At 49.8% G+C, this 13,579-nt stretch overlaps 4 protein-coding genes across 4 annotated transcripts; 2 read left to right on the forward strand and 2 right to left on the reverse strand.

The window, feature by feature from the left end:
* Positions 1-2,585: 2,585 nt before the first annotated feature.
* On the forward strand, positions 2,586-4,515 carry N7466_001113 (zinc-coordinating transcription factor SFP1; the record flags this gene model as incomplete). Its single annotated transcript, XM_057160511.1, has 3 exons — positions 2,586-2,929; positions 3,060-4,125; positions 4,201-4,515. 3 exons carry the CDS (start codon positions 2,586-2,588, stop codon positions 4,513-4,515), a joined length of 1,725 nt encoding a protein of 574 aa, XP_057026759.1.
* Positions 4,516-6,028: 1,513 nt separating this feature from the next.
* N7466_001114 (transcription initiation factor IIA large subunit) lies at positions 6,029-7,674 on the reverse strand (the record flags this gene model as incomplete). The annotated part of the gene is made up of 4 exons (XM_057160512.1): positions 6,029-6,068; positions 6,120-7,105; positions 7,397-7,498; positions 7,657-7,674. The coding sequence occupies 4 exons, from the start codon at positions 7,672-7,674 to the stop codon at positions 6,029-6,031; spliced, it is 1,146 nt and encodes a 381-aa protein (XP_057026760.1).
* Positions 7,675-8,372: 698 nt separating this feature from the next.
* N7466_001115 (WD40 repeat domain-containing protein) lies at positions 8,373-10,322 on the reverse strand (the record flags this gene model as incomplete). The annotated part of the gene is made up of 1 exon (XM_057160513.1): positions 8,373-10,322. One exon carries the CDS (start codon positions 10,320-10,322, stop codon positions 8,373-8,375), a length of 1,950 nt encoding a protein of 649 aa, XP_057026761.1.
* A 592-nt stretch (positions 10,323-10,914) lies between these two features.
* N7466_001116 (Kelch motif domain protein) lies at positions 10,915-13,155 on the forward strand (the record flags this gene model as incomplete). Its single annotated transcript, XM_057160514.1, has 3 exons — positions 10,915-11,101; positions 11,167-11,253; positions 11,324-13,155. 3 exons carry the CDS (start codon positions 10,915-10,917, stop codon positions 13,153-13,155), a joined length of 2,106 nt encoding a protein of 701 aa, XP_057026762.1.
* Positions 13,156-13,579: the final 424 nt, after the last annotated feature.

The raw sequence follows: 13,579 nt of genomic DNA on the forward strand, positions 1-13,579 counted from the left end.
AGGGTATCGGGATTGATTGTACATATAAAGTTCAAAACATTGAATAAACATACGTTTCACTTGAGTATAGTCTAAACGAACAAAGTAAATATTTCCGAGATTTTCAAACTTACAGAAACTATATGGAGTAGGAAGATAAATCCTTTTCTGCCTGGTATTCAAGAATGGGCGCACATTATATTACGTTGGCGTGATTCATTTCGACAGGCTAACCTTTAGCGACGGCAGTGACTTCACTAGTAGAAGCCCGGAGTGGACGGAGAAGAATACCGATCTGATACTAGAGCATATCCTCATAAGCGTGTCGGCCGATTAGGAATAGCCCACATGCCTGATGGGGACAAGAGCGACGTGGTTTCCGTGGAGAAACCGCGCGTCCGAATTACTTTTACTCCGTACTGAGGCAAATCCAATCCTCCAATTCGAAATATTATTAGACGCGTGAAAGGGGGGAGAGGTCAAAAGTGCACGCAATCTGATGATCAACGGAGTTATGCGGGCGCATTTTGGGCGAGGTGGTGTGAGAGGGTCCATTTTACAGTAGAAAGCGGGGCGGTGTTATTCATGTATCCCCTCGGTAAGGTCACTAAGGCGAGTTTTAGGGCGTATTCAATTGAAGAATTCCAAACATTAGGCGCTAATGGAATCCAAGGTTGAACCAAATGCTTCTACCGTCTTTCTAGCGCCAAAGCCAAGACCCGTTTTGTCTCCCAACTGGAAACTTTGGGCTCCGTTCTACTCGATGGAATATTCAAATGTTTTGACCATGGCACTAGTTTTATTTATCGTTTATCTCTTGTGACTCCATTTTGAACTATATAATTGACTTTCTGGGGGTTGAAACAAGTTGGGTCTGACCGTTAAGAGGTAAAAATCGCTAGTTCGTTCCTTCTCCCCGAACTAGGCTAACATTTTAAATGATCATAACAATGGACAACATGTGAAGATATTAGGCATTGCCGCATTGTTCACCCGAAAAAGAGCCGGTGCGCAATATACTGAATCATTTCCCCCTGCGGATCCCGAGAGTTTTGCCACCCCGTTTTTATCTCCTTTTTTGCCCCTTGCATGACCCCAGATCTCACGATCTCATTCTGCAATCCCTGATCTACGATGGATATTGACAGGGAATATTGGAAGCGATTTTCGGCATATTCAGAAAGGTGGATTTCCCGGTCTTCAAAAGCATACCATGGGAAAGAGTAGAATCATTGGATCACATTTGGAAGAGGCTCCAGATGTGTCTTGTCTCAGTAGGGCAAAATTACTGGTAGCAGACTCCACCCTCGGCAACGAGTCAGCTCATAATTATGAACATTGAATCGACTTCGTCAGCCTCAACTTATAGCTTGATCCTCGGCTCCAGGGAGAAGAGGGTCCAAGGGAGGGGAAAACATTAAAGGCGTAAACAATAGCTCCAACTGGAACCTAAAAACCGGGACTGACTTCACAATGATTTCAAAATGCTAGTTCCAAACCTGTAATACACCGTAGTATAGATCGCATTCGCATCGGGCAAGATCCGGTTAGTCATAATACGCTAGTCACAAAGTCCGTTGTTTCAGCTGTGGTATCAGCTGTGGTATCCTAGTATGAGCTCTGGTAACAAAGATCATGACGTCCCTGCAAGCGGTGTGGTCGTGTCATCATATCTTAGCGATCGGCGCTCCGACCCCCCTCGGTCATCGATGGCCGCTCTTCTTTCCCCAGAGCGGACATTCATCTTTCAAAGTCAAAAAAAAAAGTTGACCGGTCGCACCAGCTACTTAAATGATTTTGTATGGAAACTGAGGAAAAGAACCAAGCAGATAAATCATGACTTGAAAAGCTCTTGGCAAGTCCACACGAACACGAATGAAATGAAATTACTTTACCGTAACAATGGCAAATGCCGGTTGCAATGGGGCATCACGTGCATTTGTAATACAATAACCGCGCTAGGCCTAGAACAGGCCAAGTCTCTAGTCATAGTAAAAGGGCACTTCCGATCATACTCTACTCGCAAAGTCCCCATTAAACCTCCTCCTCCTCATAAATTTAGTAGATCGTTCTTTTTAAAATCAAGTCTACAGGCCTTTTGATTCCCCCCCTAAGTTCCTTATCTTGTGTTCCAAGTTTCCCTCTCCAAAAAGGCGAGTTCATCGCCACTTCAAGGCTCAGCGTTCCGCCGGGCCCCAATACACGAGCGGGACATCATCCGAGGGTGGACTCTCTCTCGAACCCGCCCAAAACCGCCATCCACCCAAAAGTCCACTAACACTCATCGAGGGGCATTTCCATACGTCTGTTCCTCAACCTTCGTCGTACACTCTCTTCTTCAATATCTTTGGGTACCCTCGATCCACGCTTTAACGTGGGAACCCTAGATTTACCTTGTCACATCTCCCAACCCCTCGGGTTTGGCGTGCCCTTCGCGCAGACCAGACAGGGACCAGGATTTCCCAAAAAAAAAAAGTTTCCAAACCAATTTCAAAAAACAGCCCCGATTAAGCTGCTGGTTGTTTTTTGCTTTTCTTTTTTCTCACCCCTCCCCCTTGATCATCCCATTACCAAAAACCTAATCGCCTGCATATCGACCCCTCACCATGACTGGCGCCGCTCCGATAGACATCGCCACGCGACAGTCGAGCTCGGTCTCACCGCCGGGCCAACAGGCCTCCAATCTCACGTCGGCCCTGCAGAGAGCCGGCACTGGCGAACGCACCGGGAGTATATCGCACCACCCAAGCGGAGCTCTCGGGGTGTTCAAGGCCCCGCCGCCTCGTAAGGATTCGATCGGCGCCGCAAATGCACAATGGGGAAACGGAACGAAGCCCATCTCCATGTCCGGTTCTGCCCGCGACAAGGGTCGCCGCGAGTCCCTGGCAGGGAGTTTAGTAGGCGGCATGAGCTGGGGTGGAATTTCGGTCGGAAGCTGGATTCGTGATGAGTGAGTGGCGGGAAATTCTATAAAGCCAAATATTGAAGGCGCGCAGCGCGCGGGGAGAAATCCTGTGCGCCAGCGCCATTGTTGCACGACATTGAAAACTGACATTCTATTTTTTTTCCCTTCTACACAGCATCATTATGACTGGCACGTCCCCCTTCACCTTCCAGTCGCCATCTTTCCACTCTTCATCATATCTCCCGAAGCTAGAGGCCAACTTTATGCGGGACTTCTCGTGCTGCGGTGTGACGTTACCGACCCTTCATGACCTATTACAACACTACGAAGAAGCTCACGCCACCAAATCGCCCAACCAAGGACATCGCCCGAGTCAGGGTGAGAATCGAGCGGCCTTGGCAGCAGCCGCGATCGCACAGCAACAGAGCCAGCAACACGGCAATCAAGGGCGCGGCCTGCAACCCGATCGCACTCTGGATATGCAGCGGAAGTTGGGCCAGACCACTTCCACATCCCAGCACGTGGATCTAGACACAATCGATGACATGGAGTTGGACGAGCCCATGGTAGATGACGACGATACCACTTCTCAGCTATTCTCCCCACAGTTACGCGAAGGGGGCCAAGGCGGTTTTGGAAGCTCCAACCAGGGCCCGCAATTAAACCTGGGCATGCTTCCAAGCCACCAGGGCTTCAGTACACCCTCCCAACCGGGTACTCCGATCGGATCTGGACGTCCTCTTTCCCTGCAGAACAACCCCACCGTTTCATCCGTCAATACTCCCACTTTAATGGCCAACCCACTCCAAACCTCCCAGTTCCGAAATACCCCGGATTCGTCAGCACCTGGCACACCAGCTGAAATCGATGAGAGTGTGGTAGGCGGGTTTGGCGATCTTACTATGCAACATAACGCCATGGGCCAAAACCAGGGTCAATTCGGACACTTCTCTGGTGGCAATAACGATATGGTCGATCTATGCATCGATGAACCAGCCAAACGTCTATTTAGTCCTACAGGAGGTATGGGGGGTCCGACGAACGCCCATTTCAAACTCAGCGGGGCCCAATACGGTCCCAATAGTGATATTGCTAGACGGATTCGTGAGCAGCAGCTTCTCGCTGGGGTCCCCGATACCACCTCCATTCTTCCCAACGAAGAGCCGAAGCCATTCAGATGCCCCGTCATCGGCTGTGAGAAGGCCTACAAGAACCAGAATGGTTTGAAATACCACAAAGCTGTAAGTTTTTGGTTTAAAAATTACCCTGATATAATCTTGTCATTTTATGGAGTCTAACCTAATGGTAACTACTAGCACGGCCACAACAATCAACAACTTCACGATAACGCGGACGGAACATTCTCGATCGTGAACCCCGAAACATCAGCACCTTACCCCGGTACACTCGGCATGGAGAAGGAGAAGCCATACCGCTGCGAGGTGTGTGGCAAGCGATACAAGAATTTGAACGGTCTCAAATACCACAAATCTCATTCGCCGCCCTGCAATCCGGATTTCCAGCTTGCAGCAGGTCGCAATCTTGCTCTGGGTGGCGGTGTCATGCAGGGACAGAACATCAACGTTGCTGGAGCTGGCCTCCCCGGAATCGGCGAAGAAGGCCTTCTTTGATCCGTTGTCTCTCCATAAATGATACCCTCCGCGCTATTTGCCTTTTGATGCGAATGATCTCGACGGCTCATCTAACCTCCCACACATGATGTCATGACTGGTCCGGTGACTTTGGAGTTTGATTTGATGTGTTTGGGTCTCTTTTTCCAACTGTTTCTTTGGGAAGTGTACGATTGTTTTTTTCCCCCCTGTTTTTGTTCCTCCCTCTGTTTTTGGCTCCCCTCGCCTTCTCATCCGAATGTCTTGTTTCATGGCATTTTTCTCTGTCTTTCAGCTCGATATCCCTCGCCATTCCCAGTATTCGAATTCCGGGCCTGGTGATAGAGCCCCTCTCCCATCCCCCATTCCTCCGAGCGATCGAAATCTCAGCAAGATCTGCCTAGAAGAGCATTCTGTTTATTTTTTGTTATCTGGCATCTGAAATACTGGGTTTGATGCTGCAACGGAAAGGAACGGTATTAAGGGTTCGATTTTGTGTTTCCATCGTGCGTTGATGCATGTTTGCCTGCGTTCTGCAAGGGTGGGTATTTGAATTTCGTTTCTTTGGTTTGATTCGCATGCCTTGATCTCTTATCTCTTCCCTTGATGATCGGTTCGAGCTCCGTCTTGACTATACCCGGGTAACAAGAACAGGCCCACTGGATACGATCCTACAGGAGCTCGGACTGGGATACGTGGGAGTTTGATTATTTCTTATTTCTTATCTCTTTTTCTTTTCTTTTTTTTTGGAGGGTTACGGCGAGTATAACTCGCGACTCCATACTTGATGTTCACTTTCCTCCTAATAGCTCATGTCGAGCGGGAATTGGATCTGGACTTGGAAATTACAAACAAAAGTGCGGTTCTCCGGCGTCAGATCGTGTAGATATGGATTTGGTTTGATTTTGGATTCTTTTTTTTTTCGTTTTGATACACTTGAGCTTCTTGTCTCGATCGTTTTTTTTTTCTTTTTGCTTTATCTACTTATCATTTTTCTCATCGATTTCAATCTTGCCTTATTTCCGTATTTATCTAGTAAGATAAGCCTAATGAAGGGACATTGATCTGTGTATCCACTAGTACATTCTTGTATAGATTAAAAAAACTCAATCATGATATTTTCTTGAATTAGTTTTGTGTTATCTGATGGAGATTTGCCGTTTTTCATTCTAGTAGTTAAAAGGAGCCGTGATTGAGGAACCCATATGAGCCAGAAGCCATTCTTAGTGTAGGCGCCAGGAGCATAAGAGACTCATATGTGTAAAGATGAGATATGAAATGTGGTGGAAACAGACGCGCGAAGGGAAGCTCCATCGATGATCGCGAGCGGGGAACTGGGGGGAAAAGAGGGGTAAAGGTAATCATAATAGAACAAGAAAAATCGCTTGCACCAACCAACCGTTTGAAGAGCATGAAGAACGAAAGCACCGATCACGGATTTTCATATGTGCGGACGAAGCACAGGCGAGGAACATTTCTTCGCAGAGGGAAGCAAAAAAGACAGGCGGAGTGGAAAAAAATCAGGAAATATGATCTACCACTCGAACTCGCCTTGGCCCTTGTGGAAGACATATCTGATAAGAGTTAGCAGTAGTTCATAATATGAAGATCAAGAGTCGACTTACTCCCTGCCACCGCTGGTCAAGATGCCATCCTTCAAGGTGCACTTCCACTTGTTCTTGACACGCTGGACTTTATCATAGGTGCAAAGCATAACCTGACCCTCGGATTCATCGGCATCGGCATCTTCCGCAAGCTGGTCTTCAGGGTCATCAAGGTCGGAGTTGATAGCATCTTCGTCGGCCTCTTCTCCATCGACCTGGCCACGGATCCGTGGGGTAGCAGATTTGGATTCCTGGTAGTTGAGGTGCGCATCAATAGCAGCGCGGCGGGCCAAGACAGATGGAGATTCATGCTCAGAGAGAGGTCGGAACAAACCACCGCCCTCCATTCCACGCATCTGTGACTTAAAATGCTCCCGCAGCATGTGATCGCCATGTCCGTTCGCAGCTGCCTCTCGACGGCGCGCGACCTCGGCCTTCCAGTCTGCCATAGGGTCATCACCACCACCGTCGGTTTGACTGGGGCCCATTGATGGATAGTTAGACTCCTGTTTGATCTGGGGCATTTGTGGGTTCGGGTTATGCATCTGTTGGTACTGCTGTTGGCCTGGGGCCTGAGCTTGCATTTGATGCATTTGTTGAACGGAGCCGGCCGCGTTCGCACCATACTTCTGCTGCATCGCACTAATGGCACGATCGCGGGCAGCTTGGGAGTTCACAGGTACTTGCATCGGATTATTCATGTTGGGCAGACCAGGTGGGCCATTGGTTCCGGGTTCAGTCTTGATCCGGGGAGGTCCCGCCATAGGGCCGACCGGGGCTTGTGCATGGACTGGGAGGGGTGCAGGGGCTGGGGGAGGGGCAGTATGCTGGAGAGGAATATGAGGGGCTGCATGCTGTTGCTGCTGCTGTTGCTGAGGAGGAGGGCGAGGAGCGTTGGAAGGAACAGTAGTCTGCGGTGGCAGGACAGGAGCCTGCGGGGTAGGCTGAGGAGTGGGATCCCAGGGGAAATGGGCGACGTTAACGGAGGAAAGCTTGTGCTGCCAAGTCTGTTGTTCGGAAAATTTATTAGTATGTAGGGAATATTGGGCAGGGGAAGGTATATATATAGATCTGGTTGTCGTCGAAGGGGATTGGCTTGGCGGTCTAAGCGGGTACAGGCGGCCACATATAAAAGAGAGCCTCAAAACCCGGCGTTCCCCCATAAGCAGCGCTTCCCGCACCACTTCGGGACCCCCGCTTTTGGCCGCCACTGCAGAACCACCACGACAGGATGCCATCAAATACAACGAGCGAAGTATCAAAGAAAACAAGAGGAAACTGTGGAAATTATCACTAACCTCACGCAAGTCGACCAGTGTCTTCTGATCCACACCGCTCTCCTCGAAATCGACTTGAGAAGCGTCGCAGACTTCCTGGATGACGCGCTCAAACACCGGGCCCTGTTACGAAGCTAATGTTAGACCAGGATCGCCGCAGAACACCCCTTGTCAAACAATGAGATTCACGAGAGAAAGTCCGCGAAGACAGTCTGCAAGGGGGTGCCATGGAATCATCTCTGCGACCGTATAGGATGAGATGTCCTCGTGACAGAACTCACCACTTGCTGGTTCGACATGGTGGCGTGCCGGCTGCGAGGAAGGAAGAAGGAGGAGGAGGGAGGAGGGAGGAGGAAGTGATCAAAAGAAATCTGAAGGAAGAATGCGTTGCAATGAAGCCTGGTCTACTCGAACAGAGCAAGTGGACTTTCGTTGTCGCAACGGATGGGACCGTTGGAGCTGTGGTAGATCACAGCTCTGATTATTCACGCAACGACAGAGGAGTGAAGGAGGCAGGAATCCTCCAGGCAGGACAGTGAATGAAATTGAAACGAAAAGCTTTTTTAGATTTAACAGAAGAAGAGGTTTTGGGAAGGGAGAAAGAGAGATTCAGCGATGAGTTACTAAAGGTGAAAGTCGGGCTTCTGCGGTCGAAATCCCTCCAGGTTCCCGGCGCTTAGTCATCCCACCGCCCTTCCAAGCTGAACACTGGTTACTAACTATTAGGATCTGACTGGGGGTTTAACCACGGACCAAAAAAGAATTACTTCAAGAAGTCATAACACATAGCATCACGAATCATATTTTGTACCCAATAAGCCTTTGGCAATTTAGTTACAACACCCAAGAAACTCCATAATTATGTCCTGTAGAAACCGCACCACCATGACACCGAAAGAAATGAATATCCCAGCCCATCAATGCTCAGCAAGTCACCATGAAACCGGGGGTATAAAAAATCAAATGCAACCGAAAAACCACAAACAGAAAACGCACTTTACCGAATGGTCATAGACTTGGTAAGCTGGGCCTTGCTACCAACACTGCCTTCACGGGATGCTGAAGCACTACTACCAGCCTTACGTTCGAAAACCTTCCAGAACTTCAAGCTCTCGTCTGCAGCAGTTGTCGCCAGCATTTGGCCGTCGGGGCTCAGACTGCTGTGAAGAACACGGGTCTCGTGGGCAGGGATCTCCACATTGCGCACCAGGGTCGGGTAGCTCCAGATGCTGAGAGAGTTATCGGGGAAGCCGCTGGAACTAACGATCTCACGGTAGTGGTTGCTCCACCGCAGGCTAGTGACTTGGGAGCCGGTATCAATGCTGTTGGTACGGGCACCAGTGGTGGTATTCCAGAAGTGAATGTGACGATCGTAGGAGCCACCACCGGTGGCAAGCAAGTTAAGTTGCCAGGGGCACCAGCTGAGTGCCTTAACGGCAGCGCGGTGGTTGGTCTTGGTGAACTTGGGAGCACTGAGGGAGCGGGCATCCCAGATGTTGACAAGGTTATCGTTGCCACCCGTCGCAAGTTGGGCACCATCCGAACGCCACTCCAATCCGCAGACCTCTGAAGTATGCGAAACAAGTTCAGCGATCTTGTGGTCAGCGATACGAACATCGTGGTTGAAAACGAGGCCACTCCTGGCACCAGTGGACAAAGTGTGCTTGGACCAACCCATCACCCCGACACGAGTGTCATGACCGTGCATACTGCGAAGCTTGCTACCTTCCTCGACATCCCAGATTTGAACTTCACCAGTGCCCAAGCCAACACCAACATAAGCACCATCGCCACTCCATTTCACACTACTCACGTAGGTGTCCGGTGAAGTCTCTAGCAAACAGTTGACAGTTCCTGTCTCAGCAGACCAGACGTAAACGTTGCGCTCCAGACCGATAGCAACTTGGTTGCCAGAGCTCCAATCCAGCAAGTTGAGATAATAATCATCCAAAAGACCTGGGGCATCCAATACTCGCTCAGGCGCAGTCTGCACACGACGACGAAACTGAGCAGCGTTTGATTTGGCGGGACGCAGAGGACGATTGTACTGGGCGCGGAGATCAATTGGCTTAGAGGACTCTGGTGGAGGGGGCTTGAAGGCAAGAATACGAGTGTTCAGACTGATATCGCAGGCGCTAGCCAGAGAAGACTCGTAGGCAACCTTATCGGGTGCCGGGCGAGTGTAGGTAGAAGATTCATTATCTTCCAGACCCATACTCTCCAGAGCCGAAGTCAGGTCGTCTTCCGCTCCGCGACCGCTAATGTCAAAGGCACTAGCAGCGGAGGCGAGGACGTTTGATCCAGAGCTCTCTCCGCTGCTTGTCTTGGGACGCTGGGTCTCGTCAGGCTTGGCCGCACCAGAAGTAACAAGGCCTTCACTGGCAGTACGGTTGGGGATGAAGCGATCGCCAGTGTTGTGAGGAATTCGCACGGTAGTCTTACCAGCACGAGAGCGAGTAGGGATCTCCCGACGAGTACGCTCCTTGGCCGGTGATTGAGCTGAAGAAGGGCCAGTACCAGTCAGAGACCAGTCCGACACACCTAGCTCCAGGTGCTTTGGTGACTTTCGACGAGCGATATTGGACTTCGGGGAATCACGGTAGCTTGGTCGAGAGGACTTGGCTGTGGCGGAAGACTTCACAGTAGTGGTAGATGTGGCAGTCGATGATTTGGTCGTGGAAGGTTTAGTGGAGGTGGAGGTGGACTTGGAAGTGGAAGATTTGGCGAAGAGCGAGGACAAATTTCCCCCATACACGGATTTAGACTGACTGCGACCTGCGTCGGATCCCCGAACCGGGGTAAATGGTGAATCATTACCCGATGCTTGAGGAGTGACAACAGTACGAGCATGAGGGGAAGGGGTCAAAGGCATTCGACCTCCTGCAGTCTTTGAGGAAAAGAGCCCATGGTGGCTCTTCTTTGGAGTAGTCACTGAAGCAGTCGCCATAATGACGATTTAGAACGAGCTATGTAGCAAGGTTAAGATGGAGTTAACCACCTAGCAGATGATTAAAATGCAAACAAGTAATGCAAGAGTGATATGAAATGAGTAGGATAGGAGACAGATGTGGAAGAAATGAAGGATGATAAAGGTAGAGAAGAATAAATAGAATTCCACATTGAGTATGGACTAATTTCGCCGGGGCAACCGTTACCTCAGGTACGGTTGCGCTAACCCCTTTATAGACTAGCTCCATCCGCACATGACATGCCGGTGATTTCCCATTTCGGTGTCGATCGTTTTTGTCTGCAATTCCTTGGCGGGGAATCTTTCAAAGGTTGAAAGGACATCGCGATTGATTCTCGATGTGAATAATAGTTGGATTGCCTCAGCATGAGCCTCTTCAATTATCTTCTCGCTTATCTCTGTTGATACTGGACTCTCAACTCCCTAATATTCCTGCCTGATGGCGGGAGCTACACCTCCCCACCTTCCTCCGTTCCACCTGGACCCACCCACACGACTTCCATCAGCCTGGACCGGATCTTCGAGGCTCTCCAATCCGACTACCCCGAGAAGTGCGCCTTCGGTACATTCGATGCAGCAGCAGGACGCATACCTATTGCCGGCCAGTCCCGCGGGCGGTCGTCCGGCCACGGATTATCGCCCTAGTGTCAAAAAAGCCCAGGGTCACGTCCCCGCATGTCTCGTGAACGCCTCGGTGACGTACTGCAGCAACGACCATATCTATGCCTTCGGCGGATTCGATCAATTTACCGATGAAGGTCAGCCCTTCCCACTGTCGTACATTTTCAAACTCCTGACTGTCGTGCTCACTAACTCGCTTCAGTGTACAACCACGTCCTCCGATTGGACTTGAATACCCTTAGGTGGGAGTTAGTCGATAACTATGGAGATATTCCGGGTGTTCGCATGGGTAACTTATCCTTGAACCCACCCCTCTTTCACTCTCGTTGGGTTTTTGTCTCTGACCTGGCTCTCCTTAGGACACACCGCCACCCTGCACCAGGGCAACAAATTGATTGTCTTTGGCGGTGAAAACGAACACCGCGAATACCTCTCCGACGTTGTCATCCTGGACCTTCAAACCTTTACCTGGACCCTACCTGAAATTCGAGGCTCAATCCCACGTGGTAGAGCACGCCATGCCGCCGTTATCCATGACGAGAAACTCTTCATTGTTGGTGGTGTGACCGGAGAAAATAATGTCATTTTGGATGATCTCACCTATTTGGACCTCCAAACTTGGACTTGGTCTCGAACATGGAGCTTCACTGCTCGATTTGACCACACGGCATGGGTGTGGAGCAACCGCCTGTGGATATTTGGAGGACTCGGTCCTAATATGGAGCGAACAACTGATATATGGTGGCTCGATCTCAAAGGTTCCCCCTCTCTGGCTGGCATCACCACACCCCAAGGTACCGTGGACTCCCTCGATGAAAGATTACCCCTGGCTCATTACCCAGACCCCATTTCTAGTCCGTCCACCCAACTGTCCCCTCGCTCTGGAAGCTATGCCGCGAATTCAGCCAGTGTCCAGGTGCGCAACTTTGGCCGACGTAAGCCACTTGCTCCGGGCGCCATTTCCTGTCTTCGATTCCATTCCGGACCAAATGTCCCCGCGTTGTTCTCCGGAACTCATTTTCAATCATTCGCATCGGGAGTTCTACTTGACCTAATCACTCCATCTGAGACTGTACGGTCGCATGACTGTAACCTGGCTGCTTTGGAGCTCAATTCTTTGCGTTGGCAACGACTAGCCGATGGTCATGAGCTTTTTCGCCCGGGCTATCGTTGGCATTATTGCACTGTCAATGAAGCGGGCACAAAAGCATGGCTTTTAGGATGTAGTCTTGACTTGGCAAATACCCCAGGGGCTAGCGATGAAAACCATATGAGTGAAATTCTTTCCATTGACTTAGAAAAGTATGGCCTACTGGGGAATAATCTGTCGGCGGAGGTGCCTGAACAAGATTCCTCCTGGCCTGATCGGTCGGGTCATTCTCCAGTATCGGGGCTGGGGGCAGACATTGCTTCTGTCTTTGACCAACCTCCCGAGTCGGGCAGCGGTGCTGATTTCATTATCACTGCTATCCGTGACGATGATGATTTCATGAGCTCAGATGATTATCACGACGGCCCCTCTGCATCCCCAGCTCAAGCCCAACCGACTTTTGTGGAACCTAACCAATCCACATCGGTACCGATACACGTGCACAAGATTATTTTGCAACTGCGGTGGCCTCACTTCAAACGACTTTATTCCGCACAAATGGCGGAGTATCATACAAAGCGTATGCACATCCCTGAGCCATACTCAGTCGTGCGTGCATTTCTCTATTACCTTTACACAGACAGCATCGCTGGGCATCCCGAATTCTGCTCCAGTGTGGTTGATGTGGCCGGTATGCTGGTGATGGCTAATCTTTACGACATGCCTAAGCTCCGTCTGCTTTGCGTCAACCGGCTAAGTCGTGAGCTTGATGTGGAAAACGCTGCTATTGTGTGGGAGCGAGCTGGACGAACCAATGAGCATTGGCTAATGCGGCGGGCAGCCCAATTTTGTCTAACTCATTGGGGTCGGATAGTGCGTACAGATGGCTTCAAGTCACTGAGCCATCAGAGTTTGATTGGGCTCTGCGAGGTTGTGGATACTGAAGGTCGCATCATTGCAGGCCCTGAATTGGAAATGGTCAGCTCCCTTGGGGATGAGACTTGTGACCGAGACGGGAAAGGGTCTCGTCTGCGATTAGGATCTGCAGCCGATGAAATGTCGGAGGTTGATGGGGATGACGAAGGAATGGAAATTTCATGACCAAAGTGAATATGCATAGAATTTGGAGTTTGTGGTTGGGAGAAAGAATGTGCTTACGATTTTTACGCATTTTGGAATATTTGTATCTACAGTGGGCACGGATACACTCTGCACATCTGTTTTTGAACGTGCCCAAGTGGTCAGGTCCACGGATTCCAAGTTTAATGTTTCCACCATGTATTCAAAGTTGATGTTTATAGGGGTCCGTTTTCAAGGTCGAAGCCAGTTCAAACACTAAACGATTCGAGCACCAGATTTTGGAAATCCCGAACTCGATATATCAATTGATCTTTAAGAAACATTTGAAGTTCAAGTTTAAGGACTGTCAACCTTATGTAAAAAATATTCTGTTCTAAAAGCCAACATTGGAAAACATTGTGTGATTGAAGCCCAAAATTACTAATTCTATCTAAATGTTAGATTG

Source organism: Penicillium verhagenii (genome assembly GCF_028828195.1).
Source record: "Penicillium verhagenii strain IBT 33310 chromosome Unknown utg000002l_segment0_segment0, whole genome shotgun sequence".
NCBI classification, from domain to species: Eukaryota; Fungi; Ascomycota; class Eurotiomycetes; order Eurotiales; family Aspergillaceae; genus Penicillium; species Penicillium verhagenii.